The 14,477-nt window shown below is 47.5% G+C and overlaps 1 protein-coding gene across 3 annotated transcripts in view; it reads right to left on the bottom strand.

The window, feature by feature from the left end:
* Positions 1-14,477, bottom strand: part of PLCB1 (phospholipase C beta 1) — a 508,515-nt gene that overhangs the window by 362,996 nt on the left and 131,042 nt on the right. For all 3 annotated transcript variants that reach the window (XM_077314606.1, XM_077314600.1, XM_077314616.1), the window contains one exon: positions 5,040-5,114. In XM_077314606.1, coding sequence (XP_077170721.1) covers positions 5,040-5,114 — 75 coding nt within the window. The remainder of the gene's footprint in view (positions 1-5,039; positions 5,115-14,477) is intronic.

Here is a 14,477-nt window from a genome sequence, read left to right as displayed (position 1 = left end):
CTTTTTCAAGGAACAACTAAGATTTTATCAAGGAACCTTTCCTATCCAGATGCCAAAAAAAGAAGAAAAATGCTCTTCTGGATCAAACCAGCAGTCCAACTAGCTTAGTTCTCAGTGACCGTTTCTGCACTGGGAACTTCACTGCCCCAGCTCCCGTGCAGGAGCACAAATCGGGGGCGGATGAGGCAAATGCTCCCCTGTATGGGGGCAGGAAGAGGCGGGGCAACCTGGCACGACTAAAACTCCAGCCTTCAGCCCGGCATGAAACTTCCAGTGCATAAACGGTCAGTATTGCACAGGGAGCAACCATTTACTCTGGAGGCCCAGCGAACCTGGAGGAATTTGAGGTTTACTTGCTTGGGTGGGGCTGTGGCTCAGTGGTAGAGCATCTGTTGGGCAGACAGGTTCAGCCCTTGGCATCTCCCGTTAAATGGGCCAGGTGATGTGAAAGTCCGTTCTCCACCCGAGACCCTGGACTGCTGCTACCAGCCTGAGTAGGCACTAGAGACATATCAGTCTATCGAAGTCTCTAGTCCAGGGGTAGTCAAACTGCGGCCCTCCAGATGTCCATGGACTACAATTCCCAGGAGCATTCGCTGGCAGGGGGCTCCTGGGAATTGTAGTCCATGGACATCTGGAGAGCTGCAGTTTGACTACCCCTGCTCTAGTCTCTAGATAGACACCTTATATCAGTCTATCAAAGAAGCGTGTTCCTGGGACTCATACTCCTTTTAAACACTGTTATCAAACATCAACAAGGGGAGGGAATCCTTTCTTGGAAGGGGGGCTAGACCCAGAAATATTGATGAGAGGCACCTCCCAGTTAGATCAAGATTCATCGTTTTTTGAGAACCTAGAAAGCAGAGGTACCTCCTGGAACCCACCTGGTTGTCCCCCTGTGTCTGATACCAGTGTAAAGATTCAACCAGCCGTTCTCTTCCTCCAGTTCACATTGCACTAAATGGGCTTCTTTCATGCTCACTAGCCCTGCGCTCCTCCCATTCTTCAGCATACAGACAAATGACAAAATCTGCTTGTTTCTTGCAGCTCAGTGCTGGATGCTTCAAAGCAGGGGTAGTCAACCTGTGGTCCTCCAGATGCTCGTGGACTGCAATTCCCATGAGCCCCTGCCAGCATTTGCTGGCAGGGGCTCATGGGAATTGTAGTCCACGAGCATCTGGAGGACCACAGGTTGACTACCCCTGCTTTGAAGGCATTTTAAATCAGCAGAGGTGGGGGGGGGCATGTACCAGGTTGGTTTAGTGTCAAATGGTTGGTTTAGTTGTGAAATAACTTTAATGAAAAGGCCAAATTTAAAAGCCAAATCAATCCCGAATCATAGCAGTATCTTTTTTTTTTAAAGCAACATATGGAGGAATGAAAGAGACCTTCTGGGCCATGCACTCCAGCCTTTCAATTATTTCTTGCATTTAATTTGCAGGTCATCCTGCTCAGCGTTTTGCCCGAGAGATATGAGGAACCAGAACCTAATGCTGTTTTTGAAATCTGCAGAGATTTCCACTTATCCCATCACTGCAGGAGAAGAACCTTTTCGGAATTGCTACAACAACATTCACAGCAACCTAACATTTGGCCAATACAATTCCTTCTAGGACTACTTATAAAACCAATTTGTAAATCCAACTATGGACAGCATTTTACACTCAGGAAACTCCCTGCCTCTGAAAATCTTATTTAAAAAAAACATTATTCAGTGCTAGACTAGATGAAGGATGCCCTCCCTAAGAAGCAAACATCTATCATAGGCTTTGCCAGCCAAATGGGCTGCATTTGGGTTTTGTTTGTTTTGCATGGCAAGCAGAGGGGAAATGGACACTACAATCATGGCAGGATGATCTGAAGCCTATGCCCGGCCAGTGTTCAATTGTTTCGGTTCACAATCTGTTTGAGAGTCCCAAGCACACTGTGTTCAGCTGCTGAAGAGATCCAACTGAGACTCCTGTCTTAAGGAGCAGCAAATGCTGACTTGATTAAGACCATAAGAGGAGTCTTGCTGCCTCACTGACCATTGGTCCATCCAGCATCCTTTTCCACACAGCAGCCAGAAAAGCCAACCAGGAGAGCACAGAGGCTGAGGCCTGCCCCTCGTAGCACTGGGTTTCAGAGGGGTGCTTCTTCTGAACAGGGCTTGGGGCCATACCTGTCCAGCCCCCTTTTCAAGCTGTGTCCATAGCCATTGCTATGTCCAGCAGAAGGAAATCCCGCAGTTTAATAACTTGCTGAGTAAAGATGTGTTCGAAGGAGGAGGAGGAGTAAGTTCTTATATGCCGCTTTTTTCAACCAGAGAAGTCTCAAAGCGGCTTACAATCGCCTTCCCTTCCCTCTCCCCACAACAACTCCGTGAGGGAGGTGAGGCTGAGAGAGGCCTAATATTACTGCCAGTCGGAACAGCTTTATCAGTGCTGTGGCGAGCCCAATGTCACCCAGCTGGCTGCATGTGGGGGAGCGGGGAGTCAAACCTGGTTTGCCAGATTAGAAGTCCACACTCCTAACCACTACACCAAGCTGGCTCCCTATCATTGAACTATTTAAAATTGCCGTCCTGCCGAGACACACAGAAACCACAATGGATAACTCAGGGGAACTTTGCTTCTCCAGTTCTGCTGGCCACAAGCAGTGAGCAGGAAAGGCACACCCTAGAATGAAAAGGGGGGGGGGTTGCTTGAGAACCCCACCAGACACCTTTCCATGGGGTTCTAGACAGAGAGTTTGGGTTGAGAACCCTGAAAAGAAAAGGATGATGTGGCCCGGTTGGAAGGGGTGTGTGTGTCTGGACTGAAAAAGACAAGCCTTTTAAAAAAACACACAAACTTTTAGAGAGATTCAATTGAAGCTGTTTGCACAATACCAACTGCAGTCATAACACAACATAACAAACAGTGGCAGCATATGTACTTCAGACAAAGCAACATTTGGGAACATTTCCTTCAAAAATGTACCATTTTTGAAAAAAAAGGAACATTTTATCCATTGTTAAAGTCCCCATGCTTTGTATCACAAAGCCCGAAATCAGGAACAATTAATTTGGTCCATCATAAACCACTGGCTGAGAGCATTCCATTGCAACACAGGCTCCAAAGGGACCCTGGAAAAGGACACTCCATATAAAGGCCTTTCGGAAAACAATTCCTACATAGGAAGTACGTTTAGGCACACGGAGCAGCCCCCAACAGAGTTACAACAGAGAACCTCAAGGATGTTTACTTTAAGCGTGGCTTTTGAGAATTAGGGATTTTCCTCAAAAGTCTCTAAGAATATCTTGGGTGATTCATTGGCCCAATGTTTTTACTATTGAGAAACCCCTGAAATATTCGTCAGTGTTCGAGAAGCCCCAGAATTGGCACAATCATGCAAAATTGATTGGGGAAAATACCTGTGTACACCCCCAGCAGGGCCCATCCCCTTCCCACCCCCTCCAGGCCCATAATTGGCCATTTTGGGGGTGGGGCAATTGACATGACCATATATGGTCATAACACAAATTTTTTAACAAATTTTAAAAATATATTTAAAAATAATCAATTCCCACTTGTTTGGGAAACCCCAGGGTTTCACAAAGTCCTGATCGAGAAAGCCTGGTCTAGAACATAAATGTCCAGTTAAACATGGTAAGTTTGCATTCATGCGTAAATGCAGGAAGAGCAAAAACCGGTTCAAACAAGCTAGACCAGGGGTAGTCAAACTGCGGCCCTCCAGATGTCCATGGACTACAATTCCCATGAGCCCCCTGCCAGCGAATGCTGGCAGGGGGCTCCTGGGAATTGTAGTTCATGGACATCTGGAGGGCCGCAGTTTGACTACCCCTGAGCTAGACCATGCCATTTCTAAATGGAAACTCTTTCCTATTCACATCACCGTTCTGATATAGCTACTGACTCATGCTAGTTTGAACAGACAAACCTCTATGCACGTCATCATTTCCTCAACCCCCAAACAACTGGATATTCTTTGGGACAACCATTTGAGTGGCAGGGCTTTTCTGTCCCTCAGAGGGCCCTGAAATGCACCAGAGCCACAGGAAACAGGAGAGAAGCATGTCCCAGGGACCGACAAAAACACATTTACAACTGTTTTGATTTTTTTTTTCCAAGTTCAGCTCACCAGCAGAAATGCTCAGCCTGTATACAGCCATGGGGTCAAAATCAACCCACACGCCACCCTGTACAATTCCCTAGCACCGCAATCCCAATCCAAATCAGGTAAAGAAGTCCCCATGTGTGTCTGCAGGGGAAGTGAATTGGCTCTGGGTCGCTGGGTTCCCAAGTTGTGGTGGAGCTAGGCTTTGGGGCTTCAGCCACTTTGGCAATCGCGGACGCCAGAGGCAGCCAGTGCTATGGCGCTGGCCACCTAGGACTTCTGTGATCACTGAAGCGGCCGAAGCGCACCGAATTCCCCAATCCTAGGTGGAATGTACCATGTTGTTTGGCCCTCATGGCAGGGGTCAACTTGTGTTTGGGCCATACCACTTCTGACAGCAGACAGGGACTATAACGGAACATTCCTCCTCACTCAGACAACTTGCTTCTCCAAGAGGTTCGGATCCTACCACCTGCCCCCCCCTGATTTGCACAGAGGATCACTTAATCAACTGACTCCCATCTGCACATGGAGGGGGCTTTGCCCTAGGCAATCATGGCCCCCCACAAGGAACCTAGCCCCCCACAAGGAAAGCTCCAGAGTTTGTGGCAATGGCTTACACCAATGGATGCATCAAAGAGACAATCAACCACACTTTGTATCCACTGTTTTGAGTTTATGATATTTATAATAATTGTGTTTGTGGAATTTCATGTGCTGAGCAACAGATTTGCTGTAAAAGGCACACTTTTTAAAATCCGCAAACTTTTCCTGAATGAATTAAAATTAAATTTTATTTGTTTTTTAAACCTCTTTTGTGATAAAAGCAAAGCAAATGTCACAATAGCCGCAGGAAGTCTTTGGTCGCTTCTTCATTCCATTAAAATCTTCACCAAACGTATTTCCACAACATCTGGAATGTAAATGCAATGTTTTCCTACCTTAGGAGCTCTGGCATATTTCCCACATCTGGCATCTCTGACGATCGTGAGGTCTAACAGCTCTGTCTCCTGCAACTGAACAAAGGGGGGAAAACAGACCTTAACTTCATTGGATGGGACGTAGTGACCAACAACAGTTCACTGTGCAGTTTATAGAACCAGGCAGGGTTACCAGTGTCGACATTAGCTAAATTAATAACTTAATGAAAAATCTCATTCTCGTTCATATTATTTCAAAATTATCATATACTAACCTTTGTTTCTTCCATAATTCTGGGGTCTGGCTGTATCTTATCAGAAAACAATGAAAGGGGAAGTGACTGAGATTTTCCAGCCAGCAATATTGCACAAAAGACATGGTAACATCTACCGTACCCAGACCAGGGGTGGATGGCTGCGGGAAATAGGGGTAGGGGAGTAACACTGCCAGTCTTTGTTCAGGCTGCTTTTAATGCCCGGTCACATTGTTATGGGACTAGATGGCGTTTTATATGTTTGATGGGGATATTATATTGCAACCCGCCATGAGTCTTTAGAACAGTGGTTCTCAGCTTGGGGGTCAGGATTCCTTTGGGGGTCGAATGACCCTTTCATAGAGGTTCCAGCAGGGCAAGCAGCTTGGCTGGGTGGGCACCACCCCTGTTGCCACTCCTCCTGCAGGTGACCACACTCAGCCAAAGGCCACTCCAGCAGCGCCTCCAGCATGGCACAATCTCCTGCCAGGTGCTCCAGGTGGCAGCACAGCTTGGCAGCCTTGGGCTCCAGGCGGCGGTGGCACAGCTCCTGCAGCTGTGAGTCCAGCCTCTCCGGGCGCGCCTGCTCGCTGCGCAGCACGTCCCACTCCAGCACCACCTCCCCATGGAGGAAAAAACCAATTTATATACAATCATGAACAATAGATCTTCAAAACATTGGTCAGTTTCGGTTTAATTTCTGTGAAAGAACCCTTGCAGAATTTTATGGTTGGGGGTCACCACAACATGAGGAACTGTATTAAAGGGTCACAACCTTAGGAAGGTTGAGAACCACTGCTTTAGAGAGTGGTGGGCTAAAAATCACCTGGATGGATGGATGGATGGATGGATGGATGGATGGATGGAGGGAGGGAGGGAGGGAGGGAGGGAGGGATGGAGGGAGGGAGGGAGATGTGGTCAAGTTCTGCCTTTATAAAGTGTTGACGGTCAATCAGGTAGTTCTCTCCCCTGGCCCACAAAAGCCTTGGTTCTATAGAATCCAAGGCACATACTGATGTAAGGTAGGGATGCCAACTCTGTTGGGCAATTCCTGGGACCTCCACAGGCCATGCAGGCCTGGGACCTCCTAAGCAGCCCCTTTCTCCATGGGATATAATCTCTGTAGTCTGGAGATCTGTTGTAATTCCGGGAGATTCATAGGCCCCATCTGGAAGTTGGCAACCTTGACATAAGAGTAATAAAACTGTCCCCTGAGATACAACAGAACCAGTCTCTGTATTTGTCCCCCAACCAAACAAATTCTCAATCATTACATGGGTATGTAATTGGTAGCAAATAAACTAGCAATGCAATTCTTTAGATTAGCGCCAATGGTCCTTTTAACTCAACATATTCAAAGAAGCCTCCAGCCCATAATGATCTGAGTGGACATTCGTACTCTTGTCATGTTCTGCTATCATTCCAATTATTTCTAGCAGAAGCCACAACTTGAGGTTCAGAATTCTTGAAGCAGGAAACCCCATCCCTGTTAGCTTTCAGTAGGCAGAAGGTCTGGGGCAAAGTTCACCCAATTACTTCCAAGCCGGGAGGAATGCCAAGGGATCTCAGCATCCCAAAGACCCTACGCTGTCCACTTCAGTCAAAAGGAGAGCTTCAGCTGCATATTACCCCAGCAATATGAATCAAACAGGAGCCATAATACCCACTTCTGATACAGAAGTCATCCATAATTTGAGCTTTAGCACAGAGCTGGAAGAGACCTCCAGGGTCATCTAGTCCAACCCCTTGGACAATGCAGGAACTCACAACTACCTGCCCACCCACAGTGACCCCAATTTCATGCCCACGTCATCCCTCCAAAAATCTTCATAATCCTGCCTGGCCTGGAAGAAATTTACCTACCATCACAATGTGGCGATCAGCAATTCTCTGGGTATGCAAGGCAGGGCCACAGGAGACAAACACTGACACATCCCTTCCTGCCCACCCACTCACAATCTGCCTAAGTTCATAAAAACATGCATTGGTCCTGGCTGTTTTCTAATTATCTGAGACACCTTTGGAGGCATGCAGACTGCAGGATAGTAACAGCCCTTCCAGCCACAACAGTCCCTCCATTAAAGCTAGCTTCTCAGGGTGAAGTCTGGACTACAGCCCTTCTCCACAGCCTTTTGTCATCCACACAGAGTGATTCTTGTCATATGAAGCAGAAGACTACTCTGTCACTTCTAGACCAGCCTCCGCTTGCAATCAGGAGTGGTACGGGCCTAACACCACACCGCCTGGGAAATAAGGCCAAAATCATGACCAGAATATGAGGAGAGAGAGAGAGAGAGAGAGAGAGAGAGAGAGAGAGAGAGAGCGCATGTGCATGAGCACAGTGCAAGCTCTGTACAAGGCGCCAGGAAGTTGCCACCTTAGAAAACCCAAAACATGGATTTGGGGAAAGGCTAGGCTGCCAAGAAAGGAACAGGCAAGGATTAATGCAAACATATGTTCCTCAGCACATATTCCTAGCTGTCATCCTGCTTGCCAATCCGAGCTCAAGCCCTCCTTCATGAGAGGAGGGCAAGCAGCTTCCTTGAGTCTTGGCACTGACGGCCGCGTTTCTCTTGCGTATCTGATTTAAACTTAGAGCCAATAAACCTAGGCTAATAATCTATAGTAGCATTAAAAAGATGCTCAGTTCCAGAAGCATTGCCTGTGCCTGAACTGATTTAGTTCACCTCCACGCATCAGAATTATAGACCACAGAAGATCCTTGGAGAGTGACCAAATTAATGAGACATTAATGTCTCTGCATAAGGCTTGCACCAAAGATACATTCCCCCTCCCCCCCCTAGAATAATGCTATTCGATTGTTTAAAAATGCAATAGATACATAAGGTCTGAGTGTAGTTTTCAAAACCTGTTTGGCAGACAGATTGGCAGCCTGAGCTGCCCTGCCAGGCTGCACCTGTAAAGCTGGGTGGTTTTGCCAGAGCAGAGAGCTTGCCCAATTTCAGAATCCAGTCCGGGAGGTTGGGAGGCAAGGAAGAAGAAGAAGAGGAGGAGTTGTGACTTATATGCCGCTTTTCTGTATCCAAATGAGTCTCAGTGCAGCTTACAATCTCTCCCTACAACAGACACCCTGTGAGAGAGGTGAGGCTGAGGGAGCCTTGATATTACTGAAGAAGAAGAAGAGTTGGTTCTTATATGCCGCTTTTCCCTACCTGAAGGAGGCTCAAAGTGGCTTACAGTCGCCTTCCCTTTCCTCTCCCCACAACAGACACCCTGTGAGGGAGGAGAGGCTGAGAGAGCCCTGATATCACTGCTTGGTCAGAACAGAAGAAGATGGTGCATTAGGGTGGATGAAAAGGGGATCCTTGTAAAGCGGGGGGGGGGGGGGGGGGGGAGGAGAGAAAATCCCACTGAAAACCTAAGATCTTTCCCAACGCCACCAAGTGAAAGGGGCATAGTCCATCATGTCTTCACAGCTGACTGCTAAGCCACCTACAAACGTGCCCTATCCTTGATGCGTGCAGAAGAGTAAAAACAACAGTAAGAGGAACCCTTGCAAACTGCTTGGGAGCCCAATGGATCACCTGCTGGCAAAGGACAGCAAAGATGCCAAGGCAAATATATGTTAAGAGAGCTACGGCAAAGCCTATGGAATAATTCCCCAAAGCCCCAAATATTTGCACAGCAGACACGTCCTGCTATATGAGAAGCGGAGGTGATAAAACACTGAATTCTAAGTAGCCATTTAAAAATAAAAATCCTCCGCCCTGCGTCATCACAAAATCAGCAAGAAGCTTCCCTCCTTCAGCAACGGCCAGCTGGCTCTGCCGGTCTGCAGAAAATCACAATATCCCGTATCCAGCGGGGAAGCTCCAGCCCAGAAGAGGCAGAAGGACATCTAGCAGCCAGATTCCACCAGGGACGACTCCAGGGGTGGGGGTGCAGGGGAGACCGAAGGTCTTAAATTCATTCTTTAGAAACATCTGATTCTGAACAGGCATATCATGTCCCACATTTATCGCCACTATTGTAGGCTCAGGGAAGCAAGGTGAACTGATCCTGCCCTGTGCTTTGTAAAGATTGCTTGAAGAAGAAGAAGAAGAGGAGGAGGAGGAGGAGGAGGAGGAGGAGGAAGAGTTGGTTCTTATATGCCGCTTTTCTCTACCTGAAGGAGGCTCAAAGCGGCTTACAGTCGCCTTCCCATTCCTCTCCCCACAACAGACACCCTGTGAGGTGGGTGAGGCTGAGAGAGCCCTATTATTACAGCTCGGTCAGAACAGTTTGATCAGTGCCATGGTGAACCCAAGGTCACCCAGCTGGCTGCAGGTGGGGGAGTACAGAATCAAACCCAGCATGCCAGATTAGAAGTCCGCACTCCTAACCACTACACCAAACGTGCCTGGTCCCTCCCTCGCTTCTTGGAGGTCCTCATCTAGCAACCTCTGGAGACAGAGCCATGGCCATATCCATGGTCGATTTGCCCAGACCCAGGAGATCAGTTATCACCCCTAGTTCAGTGTGAGTTCCGGCTTAAGCTGTGTGAAGTGTGCCCATAGTAGCAGTGCAACAAAAGCCGGTTTCAAAGACTAGCTTGGTACAAAAGGCAGCAGCCAGGCATTCTGGAGCAGAGAGGAAAGGCACAAGACAAATCTCTGCTGAGAGAAGTGTGGGCTTCTGGAGTGCAGTCACTTTAAGACAAGGCTGGCAACCGGGAACCAGGAAGTCTTTGATGCCCTGGTCAGTCAGAGAAGACTGCTTTGCTACAGCGTTGGAGGCAAGAGGCAGGAAGTTACTTCACAAAAAGCAGAGATCTGAACATTTACTGATGCTGATTTTTGAAATATCGAGGGTTATATCCACTCCAGGATATTGCGGGGGAAAGGTAGGGTGATCAATCATGCATGTTGCAGAGGGAAAATTCAAAGCACCCCAAATCAAAGTGGAAATCGAATTCAATGTAGACAGCAGAGATTTATTTGAGCTGGCAGTGAATAAAAAGCCTCATGCAGACTACACCCTAGTTTCTCTGCCCTGCACAGGTAACTGGAGAATACAAGGGACAAGGCTTTTTCAGTGGAATTCCGCCCCCCCCCGAGGTTTGCCTGTCACCCACCCAACCATCATCCAGGCATCAGGCCAAAATTGCTCTGTACCCTAGCTTCTAACCAAGGCTGTTTTAAAAGGACCACTAGAGGCTGGTGAATATATTATGGTGCTTTTTTAACACTCTGGCTGGATTTTTAACAATTTGCTTAATTGAATGTATTCATTGTTTATATATATATATTTATTATGCTTCATTATGTGAGGAACCTTCAGCATGTACTTGGAGAAGTACATATACATTTTCTAAGCAAAGATTCAAACAATGCTTTATTTGCACAACATAATCTGTTTGCAGGAAGCCAAGGCAACAAAGGACTCAGAAGAATGCAAAGTCAGCTTGGGGAGAACGTGAATTTCAATGTGTGTTTCCAGCTTGGAAGAAGCTCATACAGACAACTAAGTCAAACCAGTTAACCCCAGACAACACCTGGGGGGGGGAGGGGAAGAGTGCCCTGCCCGCAGTGACAAGGGCAGACACTCCCATTCCTTGGCAACTCAAGGCCCGTCTGTTTATTTATTTTATTAACTTCTGATGATAACACCCTTCCCAAGGGCTCAGGGTGCTTTACATCGTAAAGTAAAGGTAGTAAAGGTATCCCCTGTGCAAGCACTGAGTCATGTCTGACCCTTGGGGTGACGCCCTCCAGCGTTTTCATGGCAGACTCAATACGGGGTGGTTTGCCAGTGCCTTCCCCAGTCATTACCGTTTACCCCCCAGCAAGCTGGGTACTCATTTTACCGACCTCGGAAGGATGGAAGGCTGAGTCAACCTTGAGCCGGCTGCTGGGATTGAACTCCCAACCTCATGGGCAGAAGTTTCAGACGGCTGCCTTACCACTCTGCACCACAAGAGGCTCTGCTTTACATCGTAACAGGGTACAATACAGAAAACATGATCAAATACAGTGTGGATACAATTGAAATATCTTTTTTTAATCGCTTAAAATCATGCCCTGTGACACTATCCCTCCGGGATCAGAGCACACTGCCTCCCTCAACAAATGGTGGAGGGGATGATGTGCTAGAGCAGTGTGTATCGATGGTGATTTGGTGTTGCTGGATGCCCTGGCTTATGTGCATTCACTATGAACGCATAGGGAAGCCAGTGGCATTGGTGGACGATGGATCTCAACCATAAGTCTGGCAGAACAACTCTGTCTTTCAAGCCCAGCAGAACTGTTTTAAGTCCCATAGGGCCCTCATTTCATTGGAAATAGTGTTCCACCAGGCCGGAGCCAAGACCAAGAAGGCCCCTGCACTCATTGAGGTCAACTTTACTTCTCTGGGGCCAAGGAGCTTTAGCAGATCGTTAGTGCTAGAGGGTAGACTCCGTTGAGGGGCATGGGGAGAAGTTGGTCCTGCAGGGACAAAGGTCCTGGACCATTTAGGGCTTTGGAGGTAAATGCCAATATTTTGAACCTGATTTGGTCCTCAACTTGGAGCCGATACAGCTGGGAGAGCACTGGTTGAATATGCTCTCTCCATCCGGTTCCGTTGAGCAGTTGGGCCAATGCATTTTGGACCAGTTGGAGCTTCCAGATCAGATAAAAGCGAGTTGCAATGGTCGAGTCCGGAAGTGGCTGTTGCATGGGCCACTTTGCATAGATGCTGAGAGATAGGGCACTAGCTGCCATGCCTGACATAGATGGTAAAACGCCTAGCAGGCAGTGCTCGTGGCATGGGACTCCATGGATAATGAGGAGTCCAGAGTCACACCCAGGCTCTTGATGTTAGTTGAACCCCATCAATGGTTGGGACTTGTAGCACCTCATCTGGGGCATTCTGAGCAGGGGTTGTCAACCTGTGGTCCTCCAGATGTTCATGAACTTCAATTCCCATGAGCTCCTGCCAGCAAATGCTGGCAGGGGCTCATGAGAATTGTAGTCCATGGACATCTGGAGGACCATAGGTTGACGACCCCTGAACCAGAGGACCTCCATTTTAGGTAAATTCAATTTGAAGACCACCAGTGAGGGGGGAGCTCACCACCGCTTCCTTACCCATCAATCATAGGGATCCTTGTCAAAAGCCTTACTCAAATCCAGGTTCTCAAGGCCAGAGATATTCAGAGGTGGTTTGCCATGGTCTACATCTGTATAGTGACCCTGGTCTTCCTTGTAGGTATCCTATCCAAACAGGGTTGTGCACTCCGGCGTGGTCCGACCGCTTCAGCGCACTGCAGCACTTGCCACCTCGGGTTTCAGTGATCGCCAAAGCAGCCAAACCACACCAGAGAGGACAACCCTACTAGCCAGGGATGACCCTGCTTAGCTTCTGAGGCCTGATGAGATAATGCTCCTCCTTTCTCCACCTTCTCCTTCTCCAGTTTTCTAAAGGCAAATACCAAAGTTCTTGAAAAATGGGAATTAGTAGTAAAGAAAATGGATTATCCAGAATGTGTTAGGGCTGACTTTAATAAACTCAGGAGAGGTTCCTATTGGTAGCAGAGGATAGAACCCACAATAATGGCTTTGCACGACGTGTAGAATGGGACCGGCTAGATATCAGGAAAGGATTTTTCACCGTCAGAGTAGTTCAGCAGTGGAATGGGCTGCCTAAGGAGGTGGTGAGCTCCCCCTCACTGGCAGTCTTCAAGCAGCAGCTGGACAGATCCTTATCCTGGATGTTTGAGGTTGATCCTGCACTGGTTGGACTAAATATTCTACACGGCTCCTTCTGTCTCTATGATTTTAAAAGCAAACACTGAAGAGATCCAAAACAGCACCAAGTGGGAAATTTCCACACAAGCAAGTGAAAGACAAGACTAGTTATATCCCCCTTCTGCTAGGTAAGACCATTCAATCTCTCTCCTTGGGACTTGCTAAAGTGCATCATTGCAAAATCCTCCCAGTTCTCACAAAACAAAAATAGCTCCCCCACCCACCCCCGCTGCTCTCAGCCTTACACATAAAGTAGGGAAAAGGACCGATAAATACCCACACCACCTCTCACATATTTAAGGAAAGAGACACTGTTTGCACTACATGACTGTTGCTTGTCAGAATAACTTGGACTTTCACAAGAAAGCATGAGCTAATTTCTCTTCAAATTGCTTGCTTTTTATAAGCCACAGTCTGGCTGCTACAGGCTTTCAAGCTCGGAGGAAGAAGTTTGTCATAATTAGAAAGCAAAGTCCTGCTCGTTCCTTGTCATACCTGTCAATCATACTTGTCCTTTCACAGGATAAGACTAATGGAAGGTGGAACAGGACAGGTCACTCTGCAGACCACCATGCACACATCTGGGGTCAGGAAGGTTTATTTTTTTAATAGCCTTGGTTGTTTTGTTTTTTTGCTGAAGCTTAGAAACCTGGCCAGCAGACAGGCCGAACAAGCACCACTTGGCAAGTCCAGATTTGGGGTAAAACCCCTCCAGCCAAGAAGGATGGCAATTGATTGACGTATTTGTGGCAACACTCTTCATAATAAATCTTACTTTAACATTCTGTCAAATTGTAGCAGCTCTTGTGAGTTTCCTTCAATCGGCCGGACCCGTAAACCCTTGGCTTGGTGCAAAGAGTTCATTTATTCAGAGCAAGCAAGTTAACTCGACAATACTTTGTTGAAACTGAGGCATAGGCAAGGAGGCGTAGCATATAATCCCTTGACCCGTAACCCTTCCCCGTGAAAACCCATACAATGCAGGAAGACTTCAAAGAGTCACAACAGCCAGATAGGAAGAGCCCGACTGTATTCCAGAAGTGGATAAAGGCGGATGGGGGAGAGGCGAGAGGCGAAAGCAAGAGGAACTGACCTAGGCAATAAAACATGGTCAAAGGGCTAGTGACTAACAGATCAGAGAGCTGCAATTAATCATGGCAGAAGCAGAGCATTGAGACAGCTCTACATCAACATTTTCAAATACATATATGCAATGGTAACTTCATTACTGCTACAATTCATTGTCTTAGAAGGTCCCATGGATCACTATGCTGTTGTTGTCTAAACATGTGTCATTTATCCAGAAGGAAGCAACTATGTTTGCTTTTTCCCCAGTTGCCGGTAAGAATATTTCAAATTGTTCATCTCTGTGGGGAGGGGTCCCTGGTACAGCAGAGGAAGCATCTCATGCGGCAACTGGGTTGGGGCCATCGGTGGGCTCAAGTGAGCCAGCGGTCCTGAGAAGAGTGACCAAGGGT

This window comes from Paroedura picta, chromosome 1, assembly GCF_049243985.1.
Source record: "Paroedura picta isolate Pp20150507F chromosome 1, Ppicta_v3.0, whole genome shotgun sequence".
Classification (NCBI taxonomy): Eukaryota; Metazoa; Chordata; class Lepidosauria; order Squamata; family Gekkonidae; genus Paroedura; species Paroedura picta.
The sequence above is the reverse complement of the archived record's forward strand: the minus strand, read 5'-3'. Positions and strand labels throughout refer to the sequence as shown.